This window comes from Semicossyphus pulcher, unplaced genomic scaffold, assembly GCF_022749685.1.
Source record: "Semicossyphus pulcher isolate SPU_LCO1_2020_fin unplaced genomic scaffold, fSemPul1.0.p SCAF_25, whole genome shotgun sequence".
NCBI lineage: Eukaryota > Metazoa > Chordata > Actinopteri > Labriformes > Labridae > Semicossyphus > Semicossyphus pulcher.
The window spans coordinates 10,897,158-10,914,119 of NW_027211699.1; the positions used below are offsets into that span (position 1 = coordinate 10,897,158).

A 16,962-nucleotide genomic window follows, 5' to 3' on the forward strand; every position below is an offset into this window, starting at 1 on the left:
CCATGTGTATGTTTGTGTCGGTGTTTAATAAGCAGGGCCTGATTGTTCAAAGAGTTTAATCTGGATTTAGAAATCCCGTCTCCTGCTATCCAGGATCAGATCATCCAGCTTCCTGTTGTCCTGGTTTTTCAAAGTAAAACTGGATCCAGAGACAGGATTTTCAAAATGACCAAATCCAGATAACCAGAGCTCTAAACAAGACTGTGCACTACATACTTTGTCCACAGGGGGCGCCAAAATCCACTTCATGAAAGTTCCTTACAGCTGCTTTGAATTCAACATTTAATGTTTGATATTGATGCTGTTTAGTGGATTTTTTCATGGGGACAAAGTCCTTTTATTTTACAAACATTATGTCTACTTATCTCCTGGATCACTGTAGAGAAACAGCGATTCAAATGTCTACAGTCTAAACTACACTGTGAACGTGTTTTAGCTCCTGTAGACCAGTTTCACAATCCTGCTCAAACGTGTTAAAACAAACTGGAGGTTTCACAGGTTATCTTTTGCAGTTGTGAGACAATAAGAAATCAGGAGCAATGACTGTTATCTTCAGTCAACCTGAAACTGACAATGAATCACTGATCAAAGCTTTCTTTCAGCTAGAGTTGCATCACTCTCTCACACACACGCACACACGCACACACACACACACACACACACACACACACACACACACACACACACACACACACACACACACACACACACACACACACACACACACACACACACACACACACACACACACACACACACGTTCCCTAAACAAACTAAGATTCTCTCTGATTACAGAAAATATAAAACCAAACTCCGCCTCCGCCTCAGCGCTGTAACGGAGCTCCGCCCTCATGCCACCTTTGTCATTCTCCATTTGACCAAGTGTGCGTGAGTTGTACACAAACAGCACGTGCTTCATGTACACACACAGTGCTGTTCCACCCTGCTGGCTCTGCTGTTTACACGGACATCGTTACGCCGGCTCAGAGGCGGAACGACTTTGCCCCACCATTCCACCTCCAGAGGAACACCTGTTCAGAGGATCACCTGCTTCTTGTGTTCAGAGACTGAAACAGAGACCTGATCTCTGATGTTTCTGTATCTCACTGTAAATCTGACGCAAACTCAGTTTGTCTGGAAACCTTCAGCAGCTGCTTTCTGTCTGTCTGCTGCATCTGTGTTCACCAGGCCCTGATGAGGAGGAGAGTCTGAGGCTGAGACACCAGTGTCATCTACAAGCATCATGAAGAGCTCTGGACTTGTTTTAATGGTGGAGACATCATCATATGTAATCTGAGTTTGTTTAACCTCCTCCCACCATCATCATCTCTTCAGATAAACCTCACTGTGGATCTTTTACCTCCACGAGACTCTCGAGACGTGAAAACCTTCAGAATGCTAGTTTGATTTAGCCTAGTTAGCTTGTCTGTGCTGTAAGAGAAGGCAATCAAAAAAAAAGAACATGACTGTATTTGGAAAATAAGCCGAACTTTCTGCATCAAAGATAAAGTCTGTGCACAAAAAGAAGGAAGGAGTTGTCCAAAAGTAGCTCTTTAGCATTGTTGCTAGCTCTGCTAACCAATCACGTTTATCCCCCTCCCCCACCATCTCCCAAACACACATTACAGTTCTCCAGTAAAACCACTTTATTCTTGGGATCTGAGTGAAGGTGTTATATTATAAAATATTCTAATGATTGACAGGTTACCTTAGCGAAGGTGGACTTTTATTTTGATGGAGACAGGAAGCAGCTTGTCTAAAAGTTTGAGACTTGACAAATGAAGAAGCAGCTCAGAGGACAGCTGTGACATCACACTGACATCACGCTGACATCTGAAAACAGCTATTGATTACATCGTATTCTGTCGTACACATTTTACCAACATTGTGGGGACTCGCCTCTGAGTCCTACCTTGTGGGGACGTCCCCAGAAGGTAGGACTCAGAGGCGAGTCCCCACAATGTAGTAAAACATGTATTAGTTTGGTGTGTGTCTCAAGGGATGACTGGCAATCAGTGCAGTGTCCCCTCACAGTGACGTAAACAAGCTTGTGTGCGTTTCATTTCCTGTTCTGAGTGTTCGGACAGGAAGTCACTTCTGTAGATAAAGATGATGGGCGGAACAGGAAGACACTGATTGTTGTTTGTCGTGTGATGATTGAGATCATTGTGGTGTTCTTCCCGTTCAGTCTTCTACTTGAATAAAAGAACATCTTCAGTTCACAGTCACAGAAAGAACCACACAAAAGTGACTAAAAGTAAAAGTACTTACTGAACGTGTGTCCTGCAGTAACAGTGCAGCGTCCAGGCTGTGAAATGTCCACACAGTATAAAGTAAGACGGGTCCCTGTGAAGGACATTTCTACCGACTGTTTCTGTGCTAGGCTAACTGGAGCTAACCTCATATTTGGAGGCTATTGAACTGAAATCATAATTGGTTGCACCTCAGCTGGATGTGAACAGCTGTAGTGTGTATTTCTACCAGCAGGGAGGTCGGGTATTTCAGGCAGCCTCTGTATTTCGAGGTGGAGCTGATGCAATCGGCTGACACGCGGTTGGAGCTCATCCTGGAGAACTGTTGGGTGACCCTTTATGAAGACAGGATGTCTGTGCCCAGCTGGAGCATCATTGTGGACAGCTGTGAAAACCACGACGACGGCTACGTGACCCTCTACCATCCCGTTGTGAGCGACACCAGGTGTACAGTGCCATCACATGTCAAATGCTTCTCCATTAAGATGTTCACCTTCACTAAAGGTGAAGAGGTTCTGAAAGACGACATTTATGTGACAAAGTGAAACCAGCTAATTAAACAAAACAATTTAAAGAACTTCATTCATTTCATTGTCACTCACATGAACACACTGAAACACTAATATGTTGTGTTTTAGGAACCAGAGTGATTTATTGTGTATATGAATATCTGATCTATGATTGAAATCAGGGACAGAAATCTGAAATCCATCATGACAACATTAATAAAGAAATTAAAGTACAAAATAATTATTTTTTCTTTTAGTGAGAACACACACACACACACACACACACACACACACTCTCCTCCAGAGTCCACCTGAGCTCTCATCAAACAGGTAAAGAGTTTAAATATTGAATATTAAATGATTATGTCGACATATATTCAGTTTGTATATGAAGCTACAGTTTGCACCTTGTTAGCTTAGCTTAGCACAAAAAACGAAAGAAGATAACAGCTAGCCTGGCTTCGGTAACAAAGTCCGCCTTCCAGCACCTTTAAACGATCCCTGAATACCACGTTACACCTGGTTTGGTCTGGAGTATGGTCACCTGGAAACTTCACAGTGATGAACAGACAACAGGAAGTTATTTGTCCCAGACAAAAACAAACGATTGGACATAACAAGCATGAAACACATTTTACACTTCAAATTTTTAAATTCAGGCACTGGTATTGGCTGACACTCAATGCAGAGCAGTGCGCAGCAAAGGGAGTGATTTTAGTTTGTTTTTAATATAAAAAAATGTTAGCTCGCTAGCTAACAAATTAGCTTGTTAGACTGCCCTTCAAAAACGGAAGGCGGTCACGTTTTAATTACAGACACTTTAGGTAGATGAAGAAGTGTTTTTGGACGTTTGGACGTAAAACGTGCTGCACAAGTTAGCTTGTGTTTTAGCATCTACCTGTTTAAATTTGACGTTTAAAGTATAATCAAGTCAATAATTAATTTATACATTCATTAAGATTCATTATATTATATATTATAGTAATACAACTTAAAGGCACCTCAACCACATCAAGTCATGTGCATTCTAGCGGAGTCAACAGCTGAGATGGCTAGTTAGCTTTAGCAGTACCATTAATATTGGATTTAGCTAAAGCTTTACCTTATTATTGCGGAGTAACAAACAGAATTAGCAAAATGTTTGAATGTACCTGTTACCTTAAATCCATGACGAATCACAGCCAATCACAGCCTGCTGCTACTTTTTGTTTTAGCTTTGGCTAGGTTATCTCGCTAGCTAGCTCTCATGCTGATATTAGCTTTCCTGTTTTAGCCATCTCGTCTTCTCTGTGCGCAAAGTATATTATCATACATTTCTATAGTGTGAATATTCAATGTTGAATACAGACTCCAAAAGTCAGACTGGAGTTTTCAGTAGAAATGTGGTTCCTGTGTTTCATGTCTGATGCAGCAGGTGGAGGTTTACTTTGAAGAAGTGACGATATTTAGCATTAGTGTTGTATAGCATAACTTGCCCTCCTTGTTCATAATGGTTGTTTATGTTTGGTATGTGGTCTCTGCATCACACAGGAGGCATTCAGGCACAGTGATTCGTGTACGACACCTGAGTTTCATAGTTAACAACACAGACTTGACAGAGAACAGAAGATTAGGCTCGAGCGGTTAGAACAGCTGAAACGTAAAGACAGAAATAAGACTGAAACTTATCTGGAGTCACCAGCCAGAGTTCTTTGACATGAAAGAAGATGGCACATGCTCCATTGAGGTGACGCAACGTTAGCTTATCGTCCTGAGTCTGGAAGTGGACGGATTAGGTTGTGACAAGGTTTGTGTAATTCTGTGGTGATCCGTCTTTGAGATATTTGGCCTCTGTGACTGAGCCAGAATTAGTGAAGAGGTGGATTGTGGGTAAGCCTCAGATGTTAAAGACGGATGTGAACCCGTTTCAGAGGAAAGAAGAGGCTTTTTCAAATGCTTTCAAACCAGGACTTTGGTTCCTTTGGTTTCAGTTCCTCCGGTCCGGTCCGGTTCGGTTGGGACTACTAGACGTTGGGTCGGATGTCTGCGTAGTTCTTGACGACTCCTGAGAACCTTATGATATGGATCTCGCGGTTCCTGGACTTGAAGTCTTGCCACAGGTACTCAGGTGACAGAACCTTACTAGGCTTGTTGATCCACATGTATCTGGACACAGGAACAGGAAGTACGAAGTCATGCTAAGTTAAAGTATGTGTCATCACCTGCTTAGGTAACTCTGCTTACCTGTTCAGGTGACTCTCTTCCTGCCAGGCGGCCTCAATGCCTTCCACAGCATCGTTCTCAAAGTTTAAGCGGCAGGTTTTGGCGAGTAGGTGGACTTCCTGCAAACTGCCTCCGAACGCCCCCCCACAGTAGTAGAAGTCCCCCTCCTCAGGGGCCACATAAGCTCTGGATTGAGGCCTCCGCTCATAGGGGAATTTGCTGCGGGAATCCCAGTAGTAACCTGTACACATACGGGATAGGGAGGGTGATAGCAGAAACACCTTTGAGGTTTGGCCAAAAAGTTGAGTAAAAGAAGGGATCATTTCAGAAACTACACTCAACTACCAGAGTATCCCTCCACCTGAAAACATAGTCCCACGAAAAGTGTTCTAGTTTGTAGTCCGAGTATAAAGCTCCACTGGTGTCGCATCAGCCTTAATGCAATCCTGAATCCCATTGGCTACCACCTGCAACAATTCAGCTTCTGATGAATATCTTTGAACAGAAATCTGCTTACGTGTGCAGCTAAAAATCTGCTCTTAGACATCGACCCTCAACTGCAGCTCGTCCGACTGTAAATGCAGCGCACAGAAAAGGAAGTCCGTCATTGCTAACGGCTGGCTTCACTGGAAGCCTGGAAAGTTGGCCGTCGCTCCCAGAGGATTTATTGGGATCAGAAGTTCACCGATAAGTTTCAAGATTGAAACTTAAAGTTAAATAACTTTAGCTGGCTGCTAAGCGAGAGCTTTTTAGTACCGACAGAGTAAGGTGCTCGTCGTGTAGAGGCTGTATTGTCCAGTTTACTCGGAGCTGCTTGTATGAAATGTTTGTCCTTGTTATTATTTGAACTTTGTTCTCTTTGACGACCTGAAGATGCACTTTATGTATGTATGTATGTATGTATGTATGTATGTATGTATGTATGTATGTATGAGGGCACCAGTGGGGGGCAGCAGACATGCTAAGGGGGGTAAAATGTATTCCTGTTTAACTGCTGAATGAGGGCTGCGGACTTTGGTATTATTTGCTGACCTGGGTGTATCACAGCCACCAGTCCACCTAGCGACTCGGCCCCCCAGCGGCCGTGGAACTTGGAGTCGACGTCGAGACAGAAGATGTAGTCCGTGGTCTTCAGGAGCTCCTCCTCGATCAGCGTCTGGATGAGCTCCATCCTGCGAGCAGAGATCTCCTGCCAGCGGTTGGAGCTGGGCACTGAGCGCACCATCACCTGCAGAGGTGTGAGAAAAAAAAACTGCTGTTAATAAACTACTAAACTTGGCAGACAGGGTCAGTCTTTAGTTTGCATGCGTGTTTACCTTTCTGCCGTCGGCCATCTTGACTTGGGGCACCTCGTTCGGCTGGTCAGTGAACACGTAAATGTGCACCCTGAAACCAACAAAGAAGTGCTGCTCTGCTGTCTCCAGGAAGTTCTTCAGGAACATGATGTACCTGTCCAGAGGGTCAGCGGGCTCATCTCAAGGTCAAAGGTCAAGTAGAAATTCTTTATTTCGGGGAGCATGGGAACCAGCTTTTCATACTTACTTTCCAACAGCAAACACAGTGGCTGCCACGCTGATGTTCTGTTGTTGGTAGATGCTGTCGAGAAGAACCGGATTAAAGGTTCCCTCCCAGACCACAGGAGCCAACCAGGGCGTGACCGTCACCACGTCGGTACGTCTACGGTTAAAGATGCACGATGACATCACCAACAAACAAACAACACGCAACAACGACCACAGTGTGGAGACCCAACAGGAGGAACATCAAACTCACCCCTCCACGATGCTCGGCTGTTTGTACTGCAGACTGAAACACAAACAGGTTCCTCATCAGAACACAGCATTGTTAGCTCTGTTAGCTCTGTTAGCCCTGTTAGCACTACATGCACTCTCATAGCTAGCAGCACTGTGATATTACTTTTAGCACTTTGAGTCCTGTTACAGCCCGATTAGCACGGTCATAGGACAGTTTCCACTGTTAGGCATGTTAGCACTCTTAGCACTGATATTAGCTCTATTGGCACTGTCACAACACTATTAGCATTGTTAGCCGAGTAGGGGATGTGTAGTTGCAGCTACGTCTCTCTGCACCGCTGTCTTTCTCTCTGCTCACCTTTTCGCTCACCTGTCCGTCTCTCGACTCCCCTGTCGTTCTCTCTGCTCAGCTGTCTCACTCTCTCTGTGCTCACCTGTCTTCCTCTGTTCTCACCTGTCTTCCTTTCTGCTCACCTGTCTGCCTCTTTGCTCACCTGTCTTCCTTTCTGCTCACCTGTCTGCCTCTGTGCTTACCTGTCTGTCTCTCTGATCACCCGTCTGCCTCTGTGCTCACCCGTCTGCCTTTCTGCTCACCCGTCTGCCTCTGTGCTCACCTGTCTGCCTCTGTGCTCACCTGTCTGCCTCTGTGCTCACCTGTCTTCCTTTCTGCTCACCTGTCTGCCGCTGTGCTCACCTGTCTGCCTTTCTGCTCACCTGTCTGCCTTTCTGCCTCTGTGCTCACCTGTCTGCCTCGGTGCTCACCTGTCTGCCTCTGTGCTCACCTGTCTTCCTTTCTGCTCACCTGTCTGTCTCTGTGCTCACTTGTCTGCCTCTGAGCTCACCTGTCTGCCTCTGTGCTCACCTGTCCTCCTTTCTGCTCACCTGTCTGTCTCTGTGCTTACCTGTCTGCCTCTATGCTCACCCGTCTGTCTCTCTGTTCACCTGTCTCACTGCACCACAGTCACACATTCAGTTTTGTTTTAGTAGAATTAGCAGCAGTAATCAACCAATGAGCAGTTAGTACAGTTAGCATGGGCATTAGCATTAGCATCAAAGTTGAACAACATCACCAGATTTGACTTACTGTCTGTAGTCCCACATGTTCCTTTATGTTGGAGCCGCCGCGTTAGCATTGGCACACGATAACAGGAAACAACATATGAGCATTAGCTTTGACTCCAGATCAGGTAGCTTAGCTTCTCTGAGTGCTTTCATATTTGATTTTTATTTTCATTTTTATTTTTTCATTGAAATCAATTAAAATGATTGACAGGTGTGTTATCACTCAAAGTGACCGCGATGAAGATGATGAAGATGATAAGAGTACTTACTGGTCAGGAGCCACCAGGTGGAACACATGAGTCTTTAGGACTACCGAAGCAGACGATCTGAAGCTGACACACACACACACACACACACACAGTCATAAAAAGACGTGTTATTACTGTTAAGTTTACTCATATGAACTCTCTCCAGCATTCAGTTTTACAAAGCTGAAGGTGAACCTGAAGGCAGCATATTGAGCCGACTGAAAAAAAAAACGTTATTTCTATATGAAAAGAAACGCCCTGAAGACTAAACACTTGAGCTCCTTCACACAGCTCAGGTGTTGATAAGCTGACACAGGTTCATGTGTGTCATTAATGACTCATTGTTGATTTTAGGATCACTGAAATAATCACGTCCTGCTGTCCTCAACCCTTTAAATACACATCACATTTAAGTCTCAACCAAGCAGCAACCTCCAGGGCTGAGATATGAATAAGTTTCGAACCCTGCAGTTCCTCTGGTGTCCACTTGAGGCTGTCTCCAGCAGTGAGTCAGTCCCCATAGAGCCCCATGTTAAACTTTACAGCAGAAATAAACATGTTTACAGCCTGGTACAAAAAACAGTTTGGGTCTCTATAGCTCATTTCTCTCTTCATGACAACTGTACGGGGAGAATCTTTATACAGCTCACCTGTTTACATTATATTAAGGCTTAAAGTGATGCAGCATTAGGGGCGTGGCCTCTTTGAGTGACAGCTGGGAGCTGCTAGCTGTCTGCTAGGTGTCCCCTCAGCTAACTCAGTCACTGAACGTAACCTCTGGGTCACGTTTGTGCTGTTGGAGCCTTTTGGAGATTTGTTCATACTATAATAACTAAGCGTTTGCTAACCCCTCCCTCCTCTCTAGCTCCACCTTCTTCTCCAAATATGGTCACTTGTGGCTCAAAAGAACCATCATGGCAACAGCCAAAAATGATGTGTTTCATCTGTTTTCATGTGTTAAATGCTAAATGTTCTTATACGTCTCTGTTCTAGTCTTTGCAACCACTCAAAGCTGCTTTTACACTACATGTCACATTCACGCATTCACACACACATTCACACACTGATGGCAGAGGCTGCGACCTAAAGTGCCCAACTGTCAATCAGTTATCACATTCATACCCGTTGGCTATGCCACCAGGAGCAATTTGGGGTTCAGTGTCTTGCCCAAGGACACCTCGACATGTAGCCTGAGGGAGCTGGGGATCGACCTCCGACCTTCCCATTGACGACCGACTCTACCACTGAGCCACAGCCGCCCCAGCCGCCTGTTGAGCTCTTAGGAAACAGTTTGTTACTTATTACCCGCCATGTATACTGATACTGGCAGATAATGTTCACTCTGACTGAACAGGGCGGTGTGATACACAGCTGCAGGAGCTCAGCTGAACAGGTAACAGCTGCTCTGTGTGAAGGTCAGTGAGCTGATAAGCCTGTCAGTCCACACCCAGGGCAAACCATCAGCAGAGTTAGAGTGACTAACCTGCTGTCATCTGTTTCCTGTTCCTCCTGGAAGGACACGACGAACCTGCGACACAAAAACACTTCATCAGGAAAACAACCTGCAGATTCTTCATTAATATAAATAAGAGAAGATCAATTTAAAGCTGCAGGTTTATTTTACACTAAATAAACACGTTTAACATTTAAAAACAAAATAAAAACATTTCATTTCAAAACAATAACAAAAGAGCAGATATACAGTCGTAGTACAGTAACAACAGCAAAGCAGGTTTTTGAGTTAGCATCTGTTAGCTTAGCCTTGTGCTAACATCAGAATTTACTTTGTGCAGTTTGATCATCACTAAACACAAACCAGACATTAGTTGTGACAACATTTTAACAGCCAAAAACTGCAGGTGGAACAGCTGTGTATCTTACTCCACCAGCCAACAAAGCTAACGTTAGCATGCTAACATTTGAGCTGTTTAATAAGGTAATATGAGTACAGTCAACATATCTGACCTGAAACGTGATAAATGCTGTTTATTATGACTTCAGATTACCAACGATATGCAAATAACTTCAGTTAGCTTAGCATAATGCGATGTTTCCCTGTAATTATAAACTGTATGAACATTACTCCCCTTTTAAACTTATGCTAGCTTGCGATGCTACAGTGACTTCCTGTTTACAAAGCAGCTTGCTTCTGATTGGGCAGAGCTACAGATATTTGTGTGTGTGTGTGTGTGTGTGTGTGTGTGTTACCTGAAGGTCTGGGAGATGTAGCAGTACAGCACTCTGGATTAAAACACAAACACAAACATCATTGATCATTGATAGAAAGAGAACAAAGTTACTGAACAACACGAGCAGAATGAAGACAGAGCGAGCAGAGAGTGAGGATAGACTCTGCAGCAGAACAGCTTCTTGTGTCGGTCTGAAGCAGATATTCACGCTGATGGAAAGTTCAATGACTGTAGTGTTAGTGTTAGTTACGTCTCCTCTCGCCGTTCCTCCTCTACTCTGCTACTCGGGAACAGAGCGCTGCAGGAGCCCCATTTGTCCACAGAGCTGTCAATCATGAGGCCACACCCCCTTTTTATAGCATCAAATAACCAATTAAAATGTTCCACCATGTTTCCTGCTTTGCTGTGTAAAATGACACAGTTAAGGTCGACTTTAGTTATTAATGCAGGAGACTTTGTGTTCCTAAATAGACGTCAGTCAAACAGCCACAGCTTCTGCTTAAAGCAATTCTTACCTTTCTGGCATGTCCCTCAGCACTTAGTTAAAATTTGAACAAGAACAACTCCGCCTCCCTTCAAAGTCCCAGCCTCTTCCCCCTGCCTGACCTCTGACGCTCCCCTCCCTCCCTCCCTCCTCCTCCATGCATCCCTGACGCGTGCGGTGAGAGAAGTAGCGCGAGTGAAACGGGTCAATGGAGTCGGAGTCAGAGTCAGAGGCACAGGTAAGTGAAAACTAACCAACGGTAATTAAATAATATTCAATTCTGCATGTGGTATAAAATAAAATTCCCTCCCTCGTAACGTTTAGTTACCTTTTGTAGTCTGACGAACTACCAACGTTACTATCGTAATTATAGCATTTCATCGCCTGTTTGTTTACAGTCAGATTCGTCGTTTTTCGGCAGAATTAATATTTTCTTGCTGTCATAACGTCTTACCTTGCCTGAATTGTCCCGGTAACGTTTGTCATAAAATTAGGAGCAGTACAAGCAGTTTTGTTTACAGGTTAACTTTGTTGAGAACCTGTTTTGTCAGCTAACGGTAGCTAACTTTAGCCCTCGTTCAGACGTTTAGCTTCAACATTTTTTTCTTTTAGCTTTATGTTAAAGTCACAAAGTAAAAGGCTCTTTCTTTTTTTTTAAATTGTGGTGCTTCTTGGAGGAGAGTGTGGTTGGAGATCCTGACTACGTTCCGGATCTTCAGAGGCAGGGGCCGACAGCAGCAGCCGACAGCAGGAACCAGCACAGGAGGTGTAAGAGCCCCGAGAAGGGCAGGTCCTTCCAGGGGCTGCCAGGGTAGAAGCAGCAGGGCCGTGGGGTGATGCGGAGTGGGGAATCTGCTGAGGAGAGGCCCGGAACCAGCAGACAAGCTGCCCCAAGATCCACAACAAGAGCCAGAGGTCGGAGGGCATGTGGACCTGCTGTACTCAGTCCTGACGATCTCATCCGAGTCCAGCAGTTCATATAGTTTTGTATTTTTTCTTATTCACGTTGTTCAATAAAACCTTGCATTGTATAATTACCTTTGTCTTTTTACTCACATAAAGTAATGTTTATTATGCTTTACTTCCATAATGACCCTTTTTTCATATTCCCACTTCATCTGAATGAACTGCAGTGAATTACTAAAATCAATTTTTTAGAAAAACATTTATTATTGTACACAGTTTATCTTTTTCTTTTTTTACAGCCGTCTTCTATAAGAAATTAGTTATTTGGTCCCAATAAAAAAGCAAATAAATAACATAAGGCACTTGCAAGATTACTGTTTAGTAATGCAAACAAATCTTTTAGATGTAACATTCAGCTCTTCATGAGTTCCAGGGGTACCAAGTCTTGGCTGGTGCTGGATGTCCTCCATTACGGTGAGAGTGGTGTACCTTGACAAAGAGTAAAAAAAATAGAAACGTGACACAGGATATAAATTGCATAAACTCAAACAGGCTAGATTTTATATAGATCTTAGGCTGCTTTGGCACAGAGTGATGTTATCACAATGTACAGTAAGTGGAGCAAGTGTATGTATCAACTTATTACAATTTAAATTCCCTACTGGTAAATAGTACTTCTTCCCAAGGATGGAAAAAGTCACAAACAAAGACAGATCGGTCTTATTTACACAGATGTCAGCTAGCCAGCATTATCTATTAGCCGGAGAAGTCTTCTAGCAATGTGCTGAACTAGCTCTGGTTACTGTACAACCAACCAAGTCAAACGCAACCCCGGAGTTATAATACTAGAACTGGGTTTATGACAACTTCACAATAAACACTGAGGCTAACGCTGAAGCTAACGTCACCGGTAGTGTAACGTTAAACAAACCAAGCTGTGGAGTCAGTTTGTTTACACTACCGGTGCTAACGCTAACGCTAACGCTAGGCTAAATTTCCCTGCACAAATAACATAATATTACAGAACGACAGTAACTGGTAACTGATGTTATCACATGTAATGTTGTGTTCTAGGATTAGGCAAACTTAACGTACCTGTCCAGCAGAAACTCCGCGACCATCTCATCTCTTTTTAGCTCCGGATGTAGCTGCATTAGCCTCCTCCATTGCTGTAAAGCAGAGCCGATGTTGACTCCAGTCTTGCCTCTTGCCGCATCAAGCTCTTTCTTTAAGGCAGCTTTTTGTGAAATAGTCTTCTTTGTCCTGATAATTTTCTCTGTGGGGGCAGCTGATGATGGAAGTGGGCGGCTCGCCTTGGTCAGTCATTGTCAGTTCTCCGTTCCTTGCTCTCTCTCACCGCTCTACTGCTCTACCAGAGAGGCGCGTGACTTGCGAGCCGTGACAGCGGTGCAACTGGGAGGGACAAGGCGACGGATGACAGACAGGAAGCTCGGCCAATCAATTTATTCGGACTGAATAAAATGATTGGTCAGACTTTTATCAGAAATATATGAGAATTAAATATTGAGTTTGAGTTTCAACGCCTAGTTGATTTCTTTTACATTTTATTGTGCTATACGCTTATTAGGAGCATTTTATGATTACAAAAAAAATGTGTAAAAATGCCAGAAAGGTAAGAATTGCTTTAATAACTAATAATAAAAGTCATTTCATGTCTACTTTGTGCGGCAGATGATGCAGGGCAGTATGAAAATGTATCATTTGAATGATTTGAGTGAGTGAAAAGGGCTTATTGTTAGCGTTAGAGTCGTAGAGCGACGACTGATGAGTTCCAGCCTTTAGATGGTTTCTGAACGAACGCTCCTCCAGGTAGTTTCTGTGTGTAAACTGAGCCTGCAGGAGCACTTCTACTTTTCTAACTGTGCTATCTGTACATTTAACAGTCATAGAAGTACTTCTAACAGTGGCAGTAACAGGTGTATCTTCTGTACTCACCCCAGCATAAGAGCTGTCAGCAGAATCACAGTCACAGTTTTGCCATTTAAAGCGTGCATCGCATCGTCAGACTCAGACCAGGACTGCGCTGATCCTCGGGCTCAGAATCCCAAATCCAGACCAGGTCCACTTTAACCAGGTCCACTTTAACCAGGTCCCCTTTAACCAGGTCAACTTTAACCAGGTCAAGTCCAGAATCAGCAGGTGTAAACAGGCTCCTCCTCTGCTTCAGGTCGGTGTGTTGTGAGACCTGGTTGGTCCTGGTCCAAGTTCAGGCAGATTCTGACTCTCTGTGGAGGAGAGTTCATGTGTTTCAGAAAACCAGGAAGGTGGAGTGAGCAGCGCTATTCAGAGAGAGAGAGAGAGAGAGAGAGAGAGAGAGAGAGAGAGAGAGAGAGAGAGAGAGAGAGAGATAAGGTGTGGTTCAGAGAAACGGAGATATGAGTGTGTTACACTGACGATCACTCAACATGTTTCTATTCATTACTTTTGATCAGGCTTCAGGACACAAGAGAAGGTCTCTGTTAGCAGAACATACAGGACAGAGGGGGAGGTTATCCATTAATTAATCACCACAGACTGAATAAATATCGGACAAAGCTACCGTGACGCCGACTGCCGGAGTTTGACTTTTTTCCGAAGCCTGAAATGACAGACGAGTGGATGGAGCTGGAGGGGTTAGCAAACGCTGAGTTATCAAAGCTAAACAGTCTGTGTCCACAGTTTATTCATTAGCTGCTAATGAGCCAGTTAACCATTGTGTTTGGCCGTGAACGAGCTAACAAGCCAGGTATGGTGAGCACAGACACAGATAGCTGCTAATTAGTGCTCACATATAAATAAAATAACAGGATACAATGTTACAGTTTCATTCAGCAGACACTTTCACATCTGAGAGTTAATACAACACGAGCAACCATCGAACTCTGAGTCATCACCTGTTTGTGACAGATATGTGTCCCATTCGTCCTTTTGCAGTCTTACACTGGAAGTCATACGTTCCATACACCGCACATTTTTAATTATGGCTGATCAACCTGCTCGTATCCCCTACTGTACATTATTTCTGCTAACACTGTTGTTATGCAGTTCATAAGTGTGCTACATAGATGTATTGTACACCACCTTAGTTGCCTTTCTCCTATAATGTACCATCTATTCATTGCATCACTGCCGTTTGTACTTTGTTTGAACAAAAATTGGAAAAATAAAGTACAAATAAAAAAAGACAGGAGGGAACGAAGTCTGAGTGACTGAGTTAGCTGAGGGGACACCTAGCAGACAGCTAGCAGCTCCCACCTGTCACTCAAAGAGGCCACGCCCCTAATGCTGCATCACTGTAAGCCTTAATATAATGTAAGCAGGTGAGCTGTATAAAGATTCTCCCCGTACAGTTGTCATGAAGAGAGAAATGAGCTATAGAGACCCAAACTGTTTTTTGTACCAGGTTGTAAACATGTTTATTTCTGCTGTAAAGTTTAACATGGGGCTCTATGGGGACTGACTCACTGCTGGACTCTTCTGATGTGTGATTTATTAGTTGATTAAATATTGTGCTGCAGAGATGCTCTGGCCTGCTCATCGTACACAGACTAAAGTATCAAATATCTTCACTTGGTACAGATCCCGGCAAAAATCACACCATAATCAATTCATATTTTTCAGTAAAAATGAGAATAATGATGTAATAATTATCATTCCCTTAAATATCGCAAATCATATCGAAATCGCAATACAAGTCAAAATAATCGCAATAAGATATTTTTTTTAAATCGTTCCGCCCATGTCCAAACTGCACCATCTTTCATCTCATTCAATACATTTGAGTGGTTAAAAAAATTCAGAACTTTGGGCTGCGATGTCTGGTCCTGAGGCGAGACCAGTTAGGAACCAGCGTTATACCCCTACTGTTACTACTGTTTCAGTAAAGGCTCGCAGGCTGAAAGATCAGACAGAGAGATACACGTGAACATGCAGAGAACACAGCAGGAAACAGATGAGGCTCCGGGGGTCTCTGTACCAAACCTCATAGAGAAAACAGTGAATTTAAGACTCGGCTGACTGAGTCTCAGACTGACAGAAGCAGCTGATCTGGAGTCTGCTGCTTATCTAACACTTCCAGCACACCTTCCAGATGCTCATCAGGCACCGGATTTATTGATCCTCTACACACATCTCACACTCACGCTAAAGTTATTTCCGCGTTCCGCGCGAGCCCACCGAACACCGCGCGAGACAGCGGGCAAAGGCCTGGACTCGGTACCGACAGACAGGAACAGAGAGAGACACACAAACTTGCTCAAACGTCTGAGACTCACCGTGTCCTTTCGCCGCGCCAGCCCCAGCGCGCGCTCACTCTCTGCTTCCTCAAACAGGGAGCCTTCCCGGCGATGCTCGTCAGATTACACCGTTAAATCAACAAACCTGCACAAGACTCTTTTTTTAAAAAGTGCATCACCCGGATGGGCGGGGCTTCAGATGAAGTTAAAGGACATGCTCCCTGCAAGCTGTGTGACGTCACAGTGGAGCTGGCGCATTCCCACCTCAATGAAGAAAAAGTAATTCAAGTAGTTTCATCTGGTGAGCGATGTTTGTTCTGCTCACAAACTGATGTTCGCTCCGGGTTATGGAAGTCAGCTGGTCAGGACCAGACAGTCATTGGTCAGGACATTGGCAGGGGGCAGAGCCTCAGACAGGCCGGGTAAACAGCACGTGATCACACAAACAAGGCATACTGCACGCAGTGTTTTTGTTTGCATACTGCATGCTACATGTTGGCCACATCAGTACGTACTGCTAGTATAGTATAGGAACACAGCCTTTGTCTCCTTGTAGAAACTGTGTTATTTTGGTTTTAAGTAAACAGTGTTTTGATGTGAACAGTTTGGTTTGCTTTTACACTCATATTATTTTGTATTTTATATTATATTATATTTCTTATTTATCTATCTATCTTCTTTTTTTCTCTTTTTTTTATAATGTATTCACTGACTTGCTATTTTGTCTTTGTACTGTCTTTCCCCCCTTTGGATCAATAAAGGATTATCTTATCTTAATATAACTGTGGGACAGTTTGTGTCTCAGTTTTCATCTGAAATATATCACTTTGTGATTTAAAAAGGAAAAACTAAAGATTGAATCTAATTTAAAACATAAAAGCGCTTACTTCCTGTTTCTTGTTTGTCAGTTGAATGCTTTTCCAACTGTTTCCTGTTTGTTACAAATGAAATGAAGAGCTGTTTTGATCTGTTGATCGGTTTCTGATCAGATGTGATCATGTGGTCTTCCTCCTGATGATCAATAACTTTGATTTGAACTGAAGATTAATAATATCATAACATTCTGTTTGTTGTTCTTTTTACCTCATGATGACATCAGCAGGGATGACATCACAGCGTTG

The 16,962-nt window shown here is 43.6% G+C and overlaps 1 protein-coding gene across 2 annotated transcripts; it reads right to left on the reverse strand.

The window, feature by feature from the left end:
* Positions 1-3,138: 3,138 nt before the first annotated feature.
* On the reverse strand, positions 3,139-16,129 carry LOC138604272 (globoside alpha-1,3-N-acetylgalactosaminyltransferase 1-like). Of its 2 annotated transcripts, none has more exons than XM_069676164.1 (12): positions 15,881-16,129; positions 13,563-13,852; positions 10,236-10,268; positions 9,511-9,555; positions 8,049-8,111; positions 7,802-7,822; positions 6,737-6,769; positions 6,506-6,640; positions 6,280-6,412; positions 5,996-6,191; positions 4,985-5,204; positions 3,139-4,906 (listed from the first exon to the last, which is right to left on the reverse strand). In XM_069676164.1, the coding sequence occupies exons 2-12, from the start codon at positions 13,619-13,621 to the stop codon at positions 4,765-4,767; spliced, it is 1,080 nt and encodes a 359-aa protein (XP_069532265.1). In that variant the 5' UTR covers positions 13,622-13,852; positions 15,881-16,129; the 3' UTR covers positions 3,139-4,764. The 2 variants fall into 2 exon arrangements, with proteins under 2 accessions (XP_069532265.1, XP_069532264.1); XM_069676163.1 differs by having other exon boundaries at positions 13,563-13,906.
* Positions 16,130-16,962: the final 833 nt, after the last annotated feature.

Excerpts from the sequence above, each read along its gene's own strand:
- LOC138604272 (XM_069676164.1), bottom strand. The coding sequence starts at position 13,621 with ATGCACGCTTTAAATGGCAAAACTGTGACTGTGATTCTGCTGACAGCT. Across the intron at positions 10,269-13,562 it reads CTGACAGCTCTTATGCTGGG|AGTGCTGTACTGCTACATCT; the intron begins GTGAGTACAGAA and ends GTTTTAATCCAG. Across the intron at positions 6,641-6,736 it reads CAGCCGAGCATCGTGGAGGG|ACGTACCGACGTGGTGACGG; the intron begins GTGAGTTTGATG and ends CTTTAACCGTAG.